Raw genomic sequence first — 13,082 nt, forward strand, 5'->3', positions numbered from 1 at the left:
TTGAGATTGGCTGTTTTTTGCACATTGTGTGTTGAGTTTGACTTACAATATACAGAACATGTCTAATGGCAATTGAGGTACTGGTACCAGTTAGCAAGACGCTCAGACAGTCAATTCAGTAGATCATATACAATAATGAGTCATAGTGACATGGGTGGAATTAACATTTACAGATACACGAGTAAATCTTCATCACTATTCTTTACGAGCGCTTTGCAGATGATCAGCTAGTTATTAGGCATCTGCAAATGTTTTATGACATTTATAAAAGGTTACGGAAACTGCATCAGGCAGTGCCATAAATGGGTTTGCCATTTGAGCATTTGTCAATATAATATTGCATTGGTTCAGTTAATCACCTCTCAAACTAAAGTGACAACAAATATTTCCACACGAGTCGAACTCCATGTCTGACCTGTCTTTCCCTGTGTGCGACGGCTGCCCCTGCCGCAATGATGGCGGCGGCTGGCCGGGGCAGGGGCTAGTAGGGGCGGTTGGCGTCCTTTGGCCTCTTCAGCTGTACTTTGAGTCTTTTCATGCCAATCTGGAAGCCGTTCATTGATTGGATGGCAGCTTGGGCACTACCTGGGTTGTCGAAGCTCACAAACCCTGGGGGGGAGGCCAAAAGAGAGAGAAACAGGAAAAAGGTTAGATGAAGAAGCAAGTGCAGTCTGGGGTTACAGAAGAATAGGTAATGAGGATGTGATGTCTTTTACATGTACTTTACAATTAAAAACAAATAATAACTAATATTAATTAGTACATTTAATGTTAGTACTAAACTAAAATCCAGCATTTATGTATGTCTGTGTAACAACAATATGACAGCAACGATGGGATCACATTACAAACATAGAGCATGCCACAGAAATCACAACATGAGCTTGGTAATGGGATTTAAAACTTCAACATGGTTGTGCTATTTTTGTGCTATCTCAGCTTGGAAGGGAAAAAGCATCAAATCACAAATTAAAACTTGCATTTCAAATTTGCTGTGTGAATAATACGAAATGAATGTTGTGTTGTATTAGGAGGCAAACGCTACTTTGCAAATGGCCTGCACCTGACGTGTTCTCCACAATCAATTTATAATTTGCAACATAATTGTACGTTCAGATAAATTGGGCTGCCGGTGATTTGAAGCGAGACAACAATGCTGCATTTTTTCATGCTTTAGCATCTGGTATATTCTTACAGTAAAGACAGTCAGAATGTGTATTATTGTGTACTGTATGTCCAAATATAGAACTAAAACAACAGACATTTTACTATCATTAAAATCAGTGACATTACAATCATATATATCACTGACGTATTTGTCAAAATAAGAAATCTGAGCTTCCAAAGCGTTGAAGATTAATAAAAAATCTACATTCTCAATATCCTTTCTTATCGTAACAACCAGAAATTCTCCACTGTTTTTTTTTTTTTAAAGAAGTGGTGTTGAGAGGTTAGGAAAGGGGGTGTTGACTGTGGTAAAGAAGGTGATTAGTAAAAAAGAATAATATATAATAAATAACCAATAATCTTTTGGTTTTGTTCATTTTTACCCACCAAAGCATTTACTTTGGTTTGTCGCCCGATCCACAAACACTTTGGAGGAGATGACATTACCGAAAGGCAGGAACATCTGCATCAGCTCTCCATCCCCAAACTCCTGAGGGAGGTGGTAGATGAACAGGTTGCAACCCTCTGGTCCTGCACATGAAAACAGCGAGAGAGAGAGAGAGAGAGAGAGAGAGAAGGAGAAAACAGAGATAAAGGGCAAAGGTCAAAGAGTGAGAGACAAGGAGAGAGGGACTTGTAAAAGGCTGACCAGAGGAGGGAGATGTTGTAATTAAAGAAAGAAAATATTAAAGGATGGTTTCACAGATAATGCCTACAGAAATGTGCAGAGCAGTTTATCTCAGCATGCAGCCATTAGCTGAAAGTAATTTGGGGTTGGACAGTTTGACCTGTAATGGAAAACTCACAGGTTTAGTATTAACTTCAGGTATCTCTGATCAAAGGACTACGAAATGCTTAAATGGTAACCTCTTTGATGCCACGGCTGTTAAAGGATTCGCTTTATTTTGTCTACTTTCCACAAGAGGGCACTAAGCTCCCAAGCATGAGTGTCCTCTTCCTGTGGGTCACTGAGTTCATGAACAGGTTTACAGCTCAGTCTGAAATGCTTAAAAGTGTCAGTAAAGTTAATTACCCTACAGCCAACTAGGATAACCGCTATATCAAAACTATAATAATATCTAAATATTCTTTTTCCCCCTTTCCTTTATTGGACTATTTTTAAAAGGTTAAAATTAGCACTTCCAACTTTTCAGTCCTGTCTAATCAATCCACACTGAAATCCTTTTTTTTTTTTTGTGCTGGCATGCTAAATATTTTGCTTTTAATTGAGCTTGCTGTAGATAGATGTTACTGAAAGAGGAGGTGAAAGAGGCCATGCACTGAAGGCAAAGTGAGGTCTGTGAATTTCCTGAATACTCTCAGAAGTTGCTGTTTATTTCAAGTCTAGATAAAAGATGAATGGAGAAGTAAATGTGATTGAATGTTTGCAACATGTATACATTTTTAGGGGTGTGTGTGTGTGTTACCTTCTCGTTGCTGCTGTGGAATGATGGGTGGAGGGTGGGGGAAGGCTTGGCTGATCTGGCCGTATGCAGCGGGGTAGGCTGCTAAGACACACACACACAGCGCAGATCAGATAACAGTCATGGCTACACACACACACACACACACACACACACACACACACACACACACACACTACTCGGATACATACAAACAATGTGATATATGCAGGGGCACAGCAGGCAATCGATCAGATAACAGACAATAGAGTACATGCTGCTTACAAATACACACACACACACCCTGAACACAGCCGAGAGAATAAACTGTTGTAGTGAGGCTGAAGCACTTAATGTTACAGGATCAACATTCAAATTCAAACAAAGGAAAATCTTTATCTTTCCACTTCATTTCTCTCTGTCATACCCCCCCCCCCCCCCCCATACACACACACACACACTAACATTCTAGTATGGCAGATAGTGTGAGGACACTCATTGACATAATGCATTCCCTAGCCCTCTACTGTTATGTAGGCCATTCTAATCTACTCTGTTTCAATTTTTAATTTATCACATGTACCGTCTTACCCTAACTATAAACCATCACAACTAACTGCCTCGCCCTAAACTTGACCCTAACTCTAAACACAACCTAATTTGCTCTTTAAACACTATCCTTATTGTGAGAACCAGCTAAAATGTACTCAGTCCAGTGTTGGAAAATTCATGCTGGTCCTCACAATGATAGCCATACAAACACACACACACAAACACACACACACACACACATTCACCCACTCGCGCACACACAGATCAGTGCTGCTGTGATAGACAGACCTGCATACTGCTGGACTCCTGTGTAAGCCTGCTGGAGAGGATCAGCTGCAGTGGGACTTTGAGCTGCTCCAACAGAGATGCAGAGAGAAGAAGCAGAAGGAGGTGGTGGTGGAGAGGAGCATGGATGGATGGAGGTGTGTGTGTGTGTGTGTGTGTGGAGAGATAGAGAGAGGTGAGGCAGAATGTAGATGAAGGAGAGGGCAAAAGGCAAAAGTAATATATAACAAGAGTAAGAGAGAAGAGGGATGGAAGGAGGGGTGATGGAGAAAAGAACAGGCAGGAAAAGAAAAACAGAAAGGTTAGAGCGCCGAGCAGCGTGGTGCCAGCTCACTTTCAGTGTGAGGAACTGAATTCCAAATCTTTCTCTGTTTTGCGGTGCGTTTTAGTTAATCTGTTTAAGCATAATGTCATTTGTAGAAATAAAAAATATATTAGATGCAAAGCAAAAAGTGTAAAATCTGGGTCAAAATGTAGCTGCACCTGTAGCTTAAACAATTCAGTGTCACCCAGATGTTAAAGCGTGTGAGACTGGTATGAATTACTGCTCAGAAACACAGTTTTATCCACTCCTACTACTACTTGAAATCTTTTCTATGCATTCACAAAGTTTAATTTGTCTTACACATTTAGAGATACAACCCCAGGCTTTGAAATCATTTCTTAACATTTTTTTACAAGCTTAAAACATTTTGGCCCTTATTTGAGCCCATGAATATTTTTGATGAGGAGGGGGGGGGGGGGGGGGGGGGGGGGGGGGTGACTAGGGGAAGGTAAATGAGGAGGATCGGGTGGTGTCTTGGGTCATGGGTGAAGAGAATGTGGGCACTACCTTCAGAGAGAGAGGAGAGGAAGCAGCCACCCTGGACCCCAAAACAACTTCGCGGGGCCACGCCCAAGCCGTTTTTCTCCGAGTCCTCCCTAAAAACCACCTCCTGCAGCACTGAGGAGACAAGAGTGTAAAAAATAAAGACAGATTCTTCTCCCACCTCTTCACAAACAGAACCAACAAGGTACTAGCCACGGCTCATGACACAAGCGCATACTTAGGCTCCGGCAACCCATAAGTACCTTTGCCAAACACTCATCTTTTTGACATGCTCGCTGTCTGTCGGTTATGTTCATCTGGCCTCGGCCTCCTGAACATGCTTCAGGGCTATTCAGGCTTATAAGCTGGCGGGGCGCACACTTTCCCGTTATAATGACTGTGTGTATTCAAGCTTCATTTGCACAAAGTTATGGTGTTACATACCAAACAGTGTATTTATGATGTATACTGCATTATTCTAAAAAATAATTGTATTCATAAGAATTTTTTTGTCTTTGCATATGTTCCCCTGAGTTGATGGGACCTACCAGGGTAATGATGGATCCCATTGGTGAAGACAGCTTCTGCAGGGGGCTGCCCATTTGCCTGGGGGGGTGGCATGCCAGTAAAACCATTCACACTAATAGGGGAGGGGATGCTGGTTACTGTGGGGGCACTGATGCCAGGAGGAGTACTGCCACCTGCGTCCAAGGGGCAGACACACACACAAAAAAAAAGAGAAACAACAACATGTAAGCATTCCACTATATTTTTCCCCTCGAGATTATAGAGACGTTTTACTTTGACTGGCCACCTAGTAACTCTTGGAAATGTCAGAGGGGCCGGTCCAGTGGGCTGGTGAAGACACTAAATGTCAGGGCTGATTTCTTATCACACTATGGCCTTTACAGTGACACAATAGCCATTAGATCTAAATCTAAGACATGTTGTGTGAGAACGGTGAATATTTTCATGATTATATCAAATGAGTGCCAATTATGTTCAGCTCTGGAAAAAAATAAGAGACAACTGCAAAATAGTTTCTCAGTTTCTCAGGTTTGGTGAAAGGAACAGCTTGGTTTTGTTTTTTGTGAACCGCTGACAATATTTCTTCTAAATTCCAAATAAAACTATTATTATTTAAAACGCACATTTAAAATAAACGACGACATCTCAAAATAATGAAAATTACACAGTGTCTGCAGAATTTGAATAACTCAAAGAAAACCTTATACGAAGACATCTATTCACTTGTAAACAAAGTGGAGATAATGTTTTCACTAAAGAACATTCAGAAATTAATATTGGAATCAATCACTGCTTTCATGCCTTTTGCATCTATGCATGCTAACATTATGCCCATAAGCTCATCTGCTCCCCTTTAGTCACCATTACTTCAGCTGCAATACTACAATAAAGACCTGATTCTGCCAGTATTTAAAATATTCCATATTAGATTTTGTGCTTTCAATAGGATATTTTAAATCAACAGTATGTAGCTTGTTTTTGAATATTTTAGTTCGATCCAAACGGTAAGCTACACACACACCAACCAGAAATGCAACTTATTCATTTGAAAACTGGATATAAACATCAGATCTGTGTGATACAAGTACTATGCTCCAAAAGATATCTCAGTGTGGAGAAGCACTGTGAAAGGAGCCTGTGACCCAGACTCACTGAACAGTCTGGCAGCAGTGCAGAGACAGTCCCTTCTAAGGATTTTGGAGGGAGGTGCGGCCTTTTAACCAATCAGAGAAGGTCAATTATTTTTGCTTGACTGGTAAGTTTATTAGTATTTTTATTAATTTAATTTCATAAGACCAATACCTGATGGGCTGGGCAGAGCGCAGTGAAAGGGATGGCTCGACAGTGCTTCCGTTATCTTCCTTCCCAAAATTTGTATAAGCAGCTTTAAATCAGTGAGTGGAATCGTCTGATGCAGTTAGAGCAATGTTAACATTTGTAAATTTGCACACTATAGTGTGCTCGATCAGGTACCAGAATAATCAACCTCTTTGTAGTTAATAGGAGAGTAATGTTATTTAAAATTTGAACTGCTGATGAAAAAGTTAAAAATGTGACGACCCTTAGGAAATCAGCAGGTTAAATATCACGACCTTTTAAAATAGATTTCTTTACATGACATCCAAGAGAAAATCGTAATGGCAGATTTTTTGAAGATTACATTGTTGTACAGCACCAAAATGATATGGCTGCATGCAAAGTAGGAAAATGCATTCTACAAATGTATGTTATGCCGTTTAAAAACGAATCAACAATTGGCTCCACAGTGTGTGTGCAGTCTAACAGATGCATAGAGATCAAACCCTTAACCTTTGTTACCTGATGTGGGGGTCAGCGGTGCTCCTGGGAGGCCATTGATGGTCGCCATGTGCTGCATCTGGGCAGCAGCAAAGGCAGCCATTGGACTGAGGTAGCCTCCCTGGCCTACAGATGCCATCAGTGCTGCCTGCTGCTGCACCTGCACAGCCACAAGAAGGGGATTGTAAGGAGGGTTGACAATAATTACACGACAGAGCAGGGAGATTTAGTGGTTACTGAGTTAAGGAAGAAGCAAACGTGTCATTTTGTTCCAAATCAATACTAAATATAATCTTAACCCTTCATTTAATCTTCATGGTTCACTGAATAAATAACTGTGGATAAAGAAGGCGTTTTGCGGGGCGTCTTGCCTGAGCGTAGGCTCCATAGGCTCCAAACTGCAGGGCCATAGGGTTGAAGATGCCCATCTGACCAGCCATCTGCTGCATGCGGCGGATGGTGCGCTCCTTATCCGTGTCGGCGAACTTTACCACCAGACTGGATGAGGCACCCTGTGCACCCACCCATCCACCCACACACACATATACACAGAAACACGAGCCGGGCAGAACATGTTAGTGTGTACTGAAAGACACACGACATAAGCTGGCATCTGCGATTACACACACATACACGTCCTCTTTTACACCTCCCGCCAAAGTAATGGCCTCCGAGCTGTAGCCGGTGCCCGCTGCTCCGAAATAAGTAACCATAGGTCATATGCAAAGGACGAATTTCCTCACTGGGATTAATAAAGTATAACTTAACTTTAAGAAGGTAATTTGGTGCTATGTGACTCATTTCTCTCTGTGCGACTCACCTCTCGCACATAAATCTACATGCTCTGACACACAGTTATGGTGTACTCACAGGCATTGTCTGGCTGCCGTGTAGTGCACTGATGGCTGCCTGAGCTTCAGCATGAGACGAGTATTTTACAAATGCACAGCCTAAAATGAGCAAAGAGAAAAAGAGACAATAAGAACAAAAAAAAAAAAAAAACACTCCAAACATTTAAAATATTCAGTTTTTCCCCATGCAGAATAACTCTCCTTTAACATACATTTAGTAAACAAAACCGCTTTGCTAAGGAGGATTGTATCAGTGTTTCATCAATGCCCAGTAAGCAGGCTGAACATGCCACTCTGACACCATTAACAACTTTGGGATCCTCTGATGGGGCTTAAAATGCCACAGTATTCTAGTGTCCCTCACTATTGACAAGTCCCACTGATGAATTTGAATGATCAAGTTCCCAGTAATTATTGAGCTAAAGCCCACTTAGCCGAGTAAGCTGGCTGATGAGGCCTTCTTAATGGAGCTTCACGGAGGAATCAGCGTGATCAAGCCCACTGTAATCATCAGGCTTAGTTATCATCGGGCCTCATTGATTGGCTGCTAAGCCCACTGATGAACTTTATGCAGTGAACTTGTGTAGCGCTCTGACAACATTTTCAAAGGACATTTTTCTGGCGTGACATGAAGCCCGATGGTTAATAAGGTTGACTTCGTTTTTTCTCCCTTTATCAGAGCCTTGTAGATTGACTCATAAGGTTAATGGGGTTCATCTGTAAAGAGCTGGAAAGAGGTGGTTTATATCTGTCATCTTGGTTCGCAGAGCTTTCCGATGGCATTTAGTGTTGAAATTTACAGAATCTACAGTATTATTATGTAACCACTTCTGTGATGATTGTGAAATAGCCCGTTTTGACATCACTCAACGTGGAGTGTTTAAGGAGAACTTTGCAAAGTCACCAACTTTGAAAGGCCAAATCATTTCTGTGCAGTAGCCTGTGAAAAAGTCTGCTGGCTCAAAGTCATAAACAGCTATAAACTCACCTTTGCTGTTTCCGTCGGGACCTCTGAGGATGGTGCATTCCTCAATGCTGCCGAAGGACTCGAAAAGGCGCCGCACATCATCTTCAGACTGTTGCTTGTTGAGCATGCCCACAAAGAGCTTTCTGTCTTCTGAAAGGAAAAGGAATAGGTCACGATCAGAGGATCAGAGTTGCCTTTTGATATTCTACATAACGAAACCTAAGGTTCAGTGAAACGGCAGTGTTTTGCTCGGCTTTACTTAGATCGGAAAAAAAAACGTCCAGGGAGAAGTTTTGTGATAGTAGAGAAATGTTCATAGTGGAAATAAAGTAAAATGACATCTTATTCACCAATTTATTTATGCTAGAACACATTCAGTGTCTTCATCTGCTGATTGATGCTGGGCAGATAAAGTACGTATATGGTCAGAAATAGAAGTTCAGCGACTGCCTCATATTTAGAGGTGGTTGCTCGAACAACATGTGAGGTACAGTGCAATTTGAAATGGAGTTACTTGGGCTCTTGCAGTCGAAGATTAGTTTGTGATTAAGGCTACTTTTGTCCTTAGGGAACACTGTTGGCACAATGCCCTCAACGTGTTGTCTGGCCACAGATGTTCGTGACACAGCAGGGTAAAATCGGCCCGATGGCAGCAATACAGTCTAGTTGTAAATGTATGTTTCGAAGCGTGTGTCTAATCCCCTTTGTGACAAAACATATTATTAATTCAATCAACCAAACGTTACTTCCAGCCTGTTTGACAGTTGTAGTTTGTACAATCGTAGCTCCACTTTTTACATTTGAGCCTAATATGATACTCAGAGTACAGTGAGTGAATGTTATGGTTATTCAATTATCCGAGGACATCTGTAGCGTCTTGCTACACCATCTGAACTATGTGCCTGTAATAGAGCCATGCCAAAACAAGCAGTATGAATCAATTGTCTCTCTGTTTCCGGCCACACTTTACAGTTAGCAATTGTCAATGAAGCTCGTTCTGTGTCAAACTGTTCATAGGACACAGAAAATGAAAAGAGGCTCATTTTATTATTTTTATGGCAGCTATGTCGCCACTCGTGTAATTTCACCGCTGCACCAGTCTATGTGCACAGTGTGTTTTGCATTTTTGCTCTTTTGCATTTCAGATGCGATTCTACTGCCTGTTGCACAATAATGAGGCAGCGAGTGTAACTGGTAAAAATAAATATATTTATACAGAAGTAACAAGTAGTTTGCACTGTATATCTGTTGAATCCACCAGAGGAGAGTGCAAGATGTTGTTAGACTGGAAGCTATTTACATATTTCTCTCAACGGCCAATGAAAAGTACAGATAAGACACTTTCAAAATAAAACGCTCACGTCTGTAAATGAGGTGAAACATGCTCATGTAAGGAACCTATGATCACACAGCGCTTGATTTATTACATCTATTGGTCTATTTCTCAAATGTGAACTAAATAGCAGCTTCTCTTTTGCACAAAGCAATCAGTGTTTTATATTTATCATTTGCATTAAAAACAGAATTGGAGGAGTTTATAACTAATTCTACATGTATGGATGTTAATGAACCAGGCAAACTGAAGTCCAGCATCAGTTCATTAGTGTCAGCATGTGAACGTGTGATTGAATCACTGTTTGAGGGGAATTGTGAGGCAGACGGTGAAAGTGTGTTAGTGCCCAACAGCAGCAGATGTGTCGGTGTGCAGGGCCGTCTGTTTTTACGTTACACAGAATCTGAACTTTGTGGAAATGGATGTATATGTTTGGAAATTAATGAGCCTCGCTGCAATTGCCTCGGAATGTGCTGTGCAAATTAACGCGTGTGTACGTGTGGGTAAATGTGTGTGTGTGTGTGTGTGTGTGAGTGTGAGTGTGCGTGCGTGCGTGCTTTGGGTCCGTACCCCACCGCCTGCGCCTGACAGGGTGTCCTTGCCGAGTCAACAAGACTAATCTGCGCTCTGGCCTTGCACGAGGGGGGGGAGAATGTTTACAAGAGTGGTGTGCACATCAGGGGCGGAGGAGACACACAAACCCACACACACACACACACACACACACACACACAAATCTTGAAATGTTTGCTCTGTCGTCTTCACACATACGCATTCACGGTCCACACCTCATTGGTGGCCAGACCCTACAGTTCCCCTGGGAAGACACCAATAAACACTACATCTTCCTTTGGGAAAGGACTGTTAACACACACTCATATTCAGCTAGAGAGCAAATCAATATAAAGCCTGAGTCTCAACAACGATGTAAAGATCTCTTTCTATCTTTCTCTCTCTCTCTCGCACGCACGCACACACACACACACACACACACACACACAGACAGCATATCATAATTACTCTCCGTGCTTTCCCTCTACTGGAATACTCATAAAAATATGAATTTCTATTTTTATTATCTCATATCGTTTGCTGCATTTTTAACATTACCATTCACTATCATTATAGCGTTATCAGTCGCACCTTTGACAGCATTTCTTCCTCCCTAACATTATTGATTAGACAGGTACATTTACCAATGTACTCCACTAAAGTGCAGTATTGGAGAACCTTACTTGAGTTTTACCATATTATTCTGCTTTACACATCTCCTCACTACAGGTTCACTACATTTCAGGGGTAGGCATACTTTAAACTTCACTGCATGCGTTAGTTTAGTACTATAGTTAGATACAATAGTAGATTTTCCTATTCAACCTCTCAGATGGTTTAATTTAATTAGTTGTTGGAAGCCAAAAGACGGCGAATTGTCAATTATTTTATGCACAATAAAAAGAAATAATGAACAAAATAACAAACAAAGCAAAATGAATTCCTTAATTCGTTCCCCTTTTTTCTACCACATTGATCAACATCTTTCAGATTTTTATTTATTACTTCTTGCAAAAAAAGAAATTTAAGTACATTTTACTGCGAATAATCAATATTTTTTATTTGGGATCTTTTTACAGAATTTATGCTTCTTTGTTTGCAGAAAAGAAATTCTAATGGCTAGAGGAGGACAAAGAAAAACACACAGATATAAGCTCCTGGACAATGAGAGAGATAGAGGTGGACTGAGGACATACAGACAGGGGTATGGACGTCCTGCATTGCCCTCACTTTGCTTCCTCACGCTTGGCGCTGCCTCTGTTCCCTCCCGCTCCATCAATCATACTCAGAGCACCACCAAACTAAATAGAAGAGGATGTCACACCGTCTCCCTTCCTTTCCTTAAATCTTTTTTTTCTTCTTCACAGACTAACACCTCTCTCGCAGTCCTTCTGCCTCTCCCTGCTTATCAACCTTCAACTCCTTGCATGCTCTATTTCTTCTTTTCTCTCTCTCTCTCTCTCTCTCTCTCTCTCTTTCTTCTCCTCTTTCTTGTGGTGGAAGAATCTCTCTGGTGCCAATTATATTAACAACTGCAAAGTTTGAAAGACTCCAGCCAAAAATGGTCAAACTACATCAATCTTCCCTTGTGCAGTCCATTGATTGATGTCAGGAGCAGGTCACTGCATGTCTAGACATAGAAAATGTGCTTTAAGCCGTCTTAGCTGTCAATACGGCACTTCACACACAAAATGCCAGACTCAACTTCCACTCACACTGACCTGTCATTTGAATGGCTGCTTGATACAAACTTATGACGTTAGTCAGAATGGATGTGTTTTGTTGCCGATAGCTTGTTTGACAAAACTAAGTGACCTGCTTTCCCCTCAAGCGAGACAAGACACGTGTGTTTTTGTGTGCATGTACATGCATCAGTGCATATGATGAAACTCCAAGAAAGGAGCTAGAGGCCGTGCCGACCTGCAAGAGCGCTGTTTACATAATGTGTTCTGATTTCTGGAGGGTCCGGCCAGGCCGTGCTGTCAGCCTGTGTCGAGGTAGAGGGCATCGTCTAATGGGACAGATAATGGTGAGGCTGATACGCACAGGCAGCACGTTTGTAGGCCGGTTACAAAGGAGGAAAGGTATAAAGAAGGGAATACAGTACCTCCTCGGCTCTCACTGTCTGCTGGCTTCACCTGGATCGGCCTGTTCATCTGTGTCAGAGACAGAAAGAGAAGCAAAGAGAAGACAGATGAAAGAAAAAGAAGAAAACAAGAGACAAAGAAAGGAGTTAGCATCATGTACTCACATAGTGACACAAGTCTTTTTCCTCCTCCCCCCCCTCTAAAATAACCTTTTCACAATCATTCAGCCAAGTTGCGGTTAAAGTGCAAAAGCTGTAGCACTTATAGGCACTGGTGCAATAGCTGGTTGGGAATATTGGTTGGAATTATTATTTGATCTGAGATGAAAGAAGAGAGAAGGGATGGAAACAGGGATAAGCAGAGGGATGGAGGGAACGATAGGGATGGAGGGAGGATGGTGGGGAGGTAACTGAGCTACTACGAGTGTGTATCATCTCTGTAGCTGCTTTTGGAGCCTCTCATAATTTGGACTTTGTGTGTATAAATTTAGTTGTGAATTTATGCACACACACACACACACACACACACACACACACACACACACACACACACACACACACACACACAGAGTAAAATCACCACATGCATATAGTATAAACACAGCATCTTGTGCAAATTTTCCAATTCCAGAGCCTCGCTACAAAATATTCTTGCACACTCTCCTCTTCGCCTTGCACACAGGTTTGTACATACAAGTGCACACACACACACACACACGCACACGCTCACACATACAGTCTGTCCCCCAGTGA

The 13,082-nt window shown here is 41.7% G+C and overlaps 1 protein-coding gene across 1 annotated transcript in view; it reads right to left on the minus strand.

The window, feature by feature from the left end:
- celf4 (CUGBP, Elav-like family member 4) overlaps positions 1-13,082 on the minus strand; it is a 74,114-nt gene that overhangs the window by 3,639 nt on the left and 57,393 nt on the right. The window contains exons 3-13 of the mRNA XM_026347463.1: positions 12,351-12,399; positions 8,380-8,508; positions 7,411-7,490; positions 6,912-7,052; positions 6,562-6,700; positions 4,764-4,916; positions 4,240-4,350; positions 3,411-3,473; positions 2,595-2,675; positions 1,555-1,698; positions 416-609 (exon numbers count right to left, since the gene is read on the minus strand). Of these exons, the coding sequence (XP_026203248.1) occupies positions 482-609; positions 1,555-1,698; positions 2,595-2,675; positions 3,411-3,473; positions 4,240-4,350; positions 4,764-4,916; positions 6,562-6,700; positions 6,912-7,052; positions 7,411-7,490; positions 8,380-8,508; positions 12,351-12,399 (1,218 nt within the window). The 3' untranslated portion in view covers positions 416-481. The remainder of the gene's footprint in view (positions 1-415; positions 610-1,554; positions 1,699-2,594; positions 2,676-3,410; positions 3,474-4,239; positions 4,351-4,763; positions 4,917-6,561; positions 6,701-6,911; positions 7,053-7,410; positions 7,491-8,379; positions 8,509-12,350; positions 12,400-13,082) is intronic.

This window comes from Anabas testudineus, chromosome 5, assembly GCF_900324465.2.
Source record: "Anabas testudineus chromosome 5, fAnaTes1.2, whole genome shotgun sequence".
In the NCBI taxonomy this organism is placed as follows: domain Eukaryota; kingdom Metazoa; phylum Chordata; class Actinopteri; order Anabantiformes; family Anabantidae; genus Anabas; species Anabas testudineus.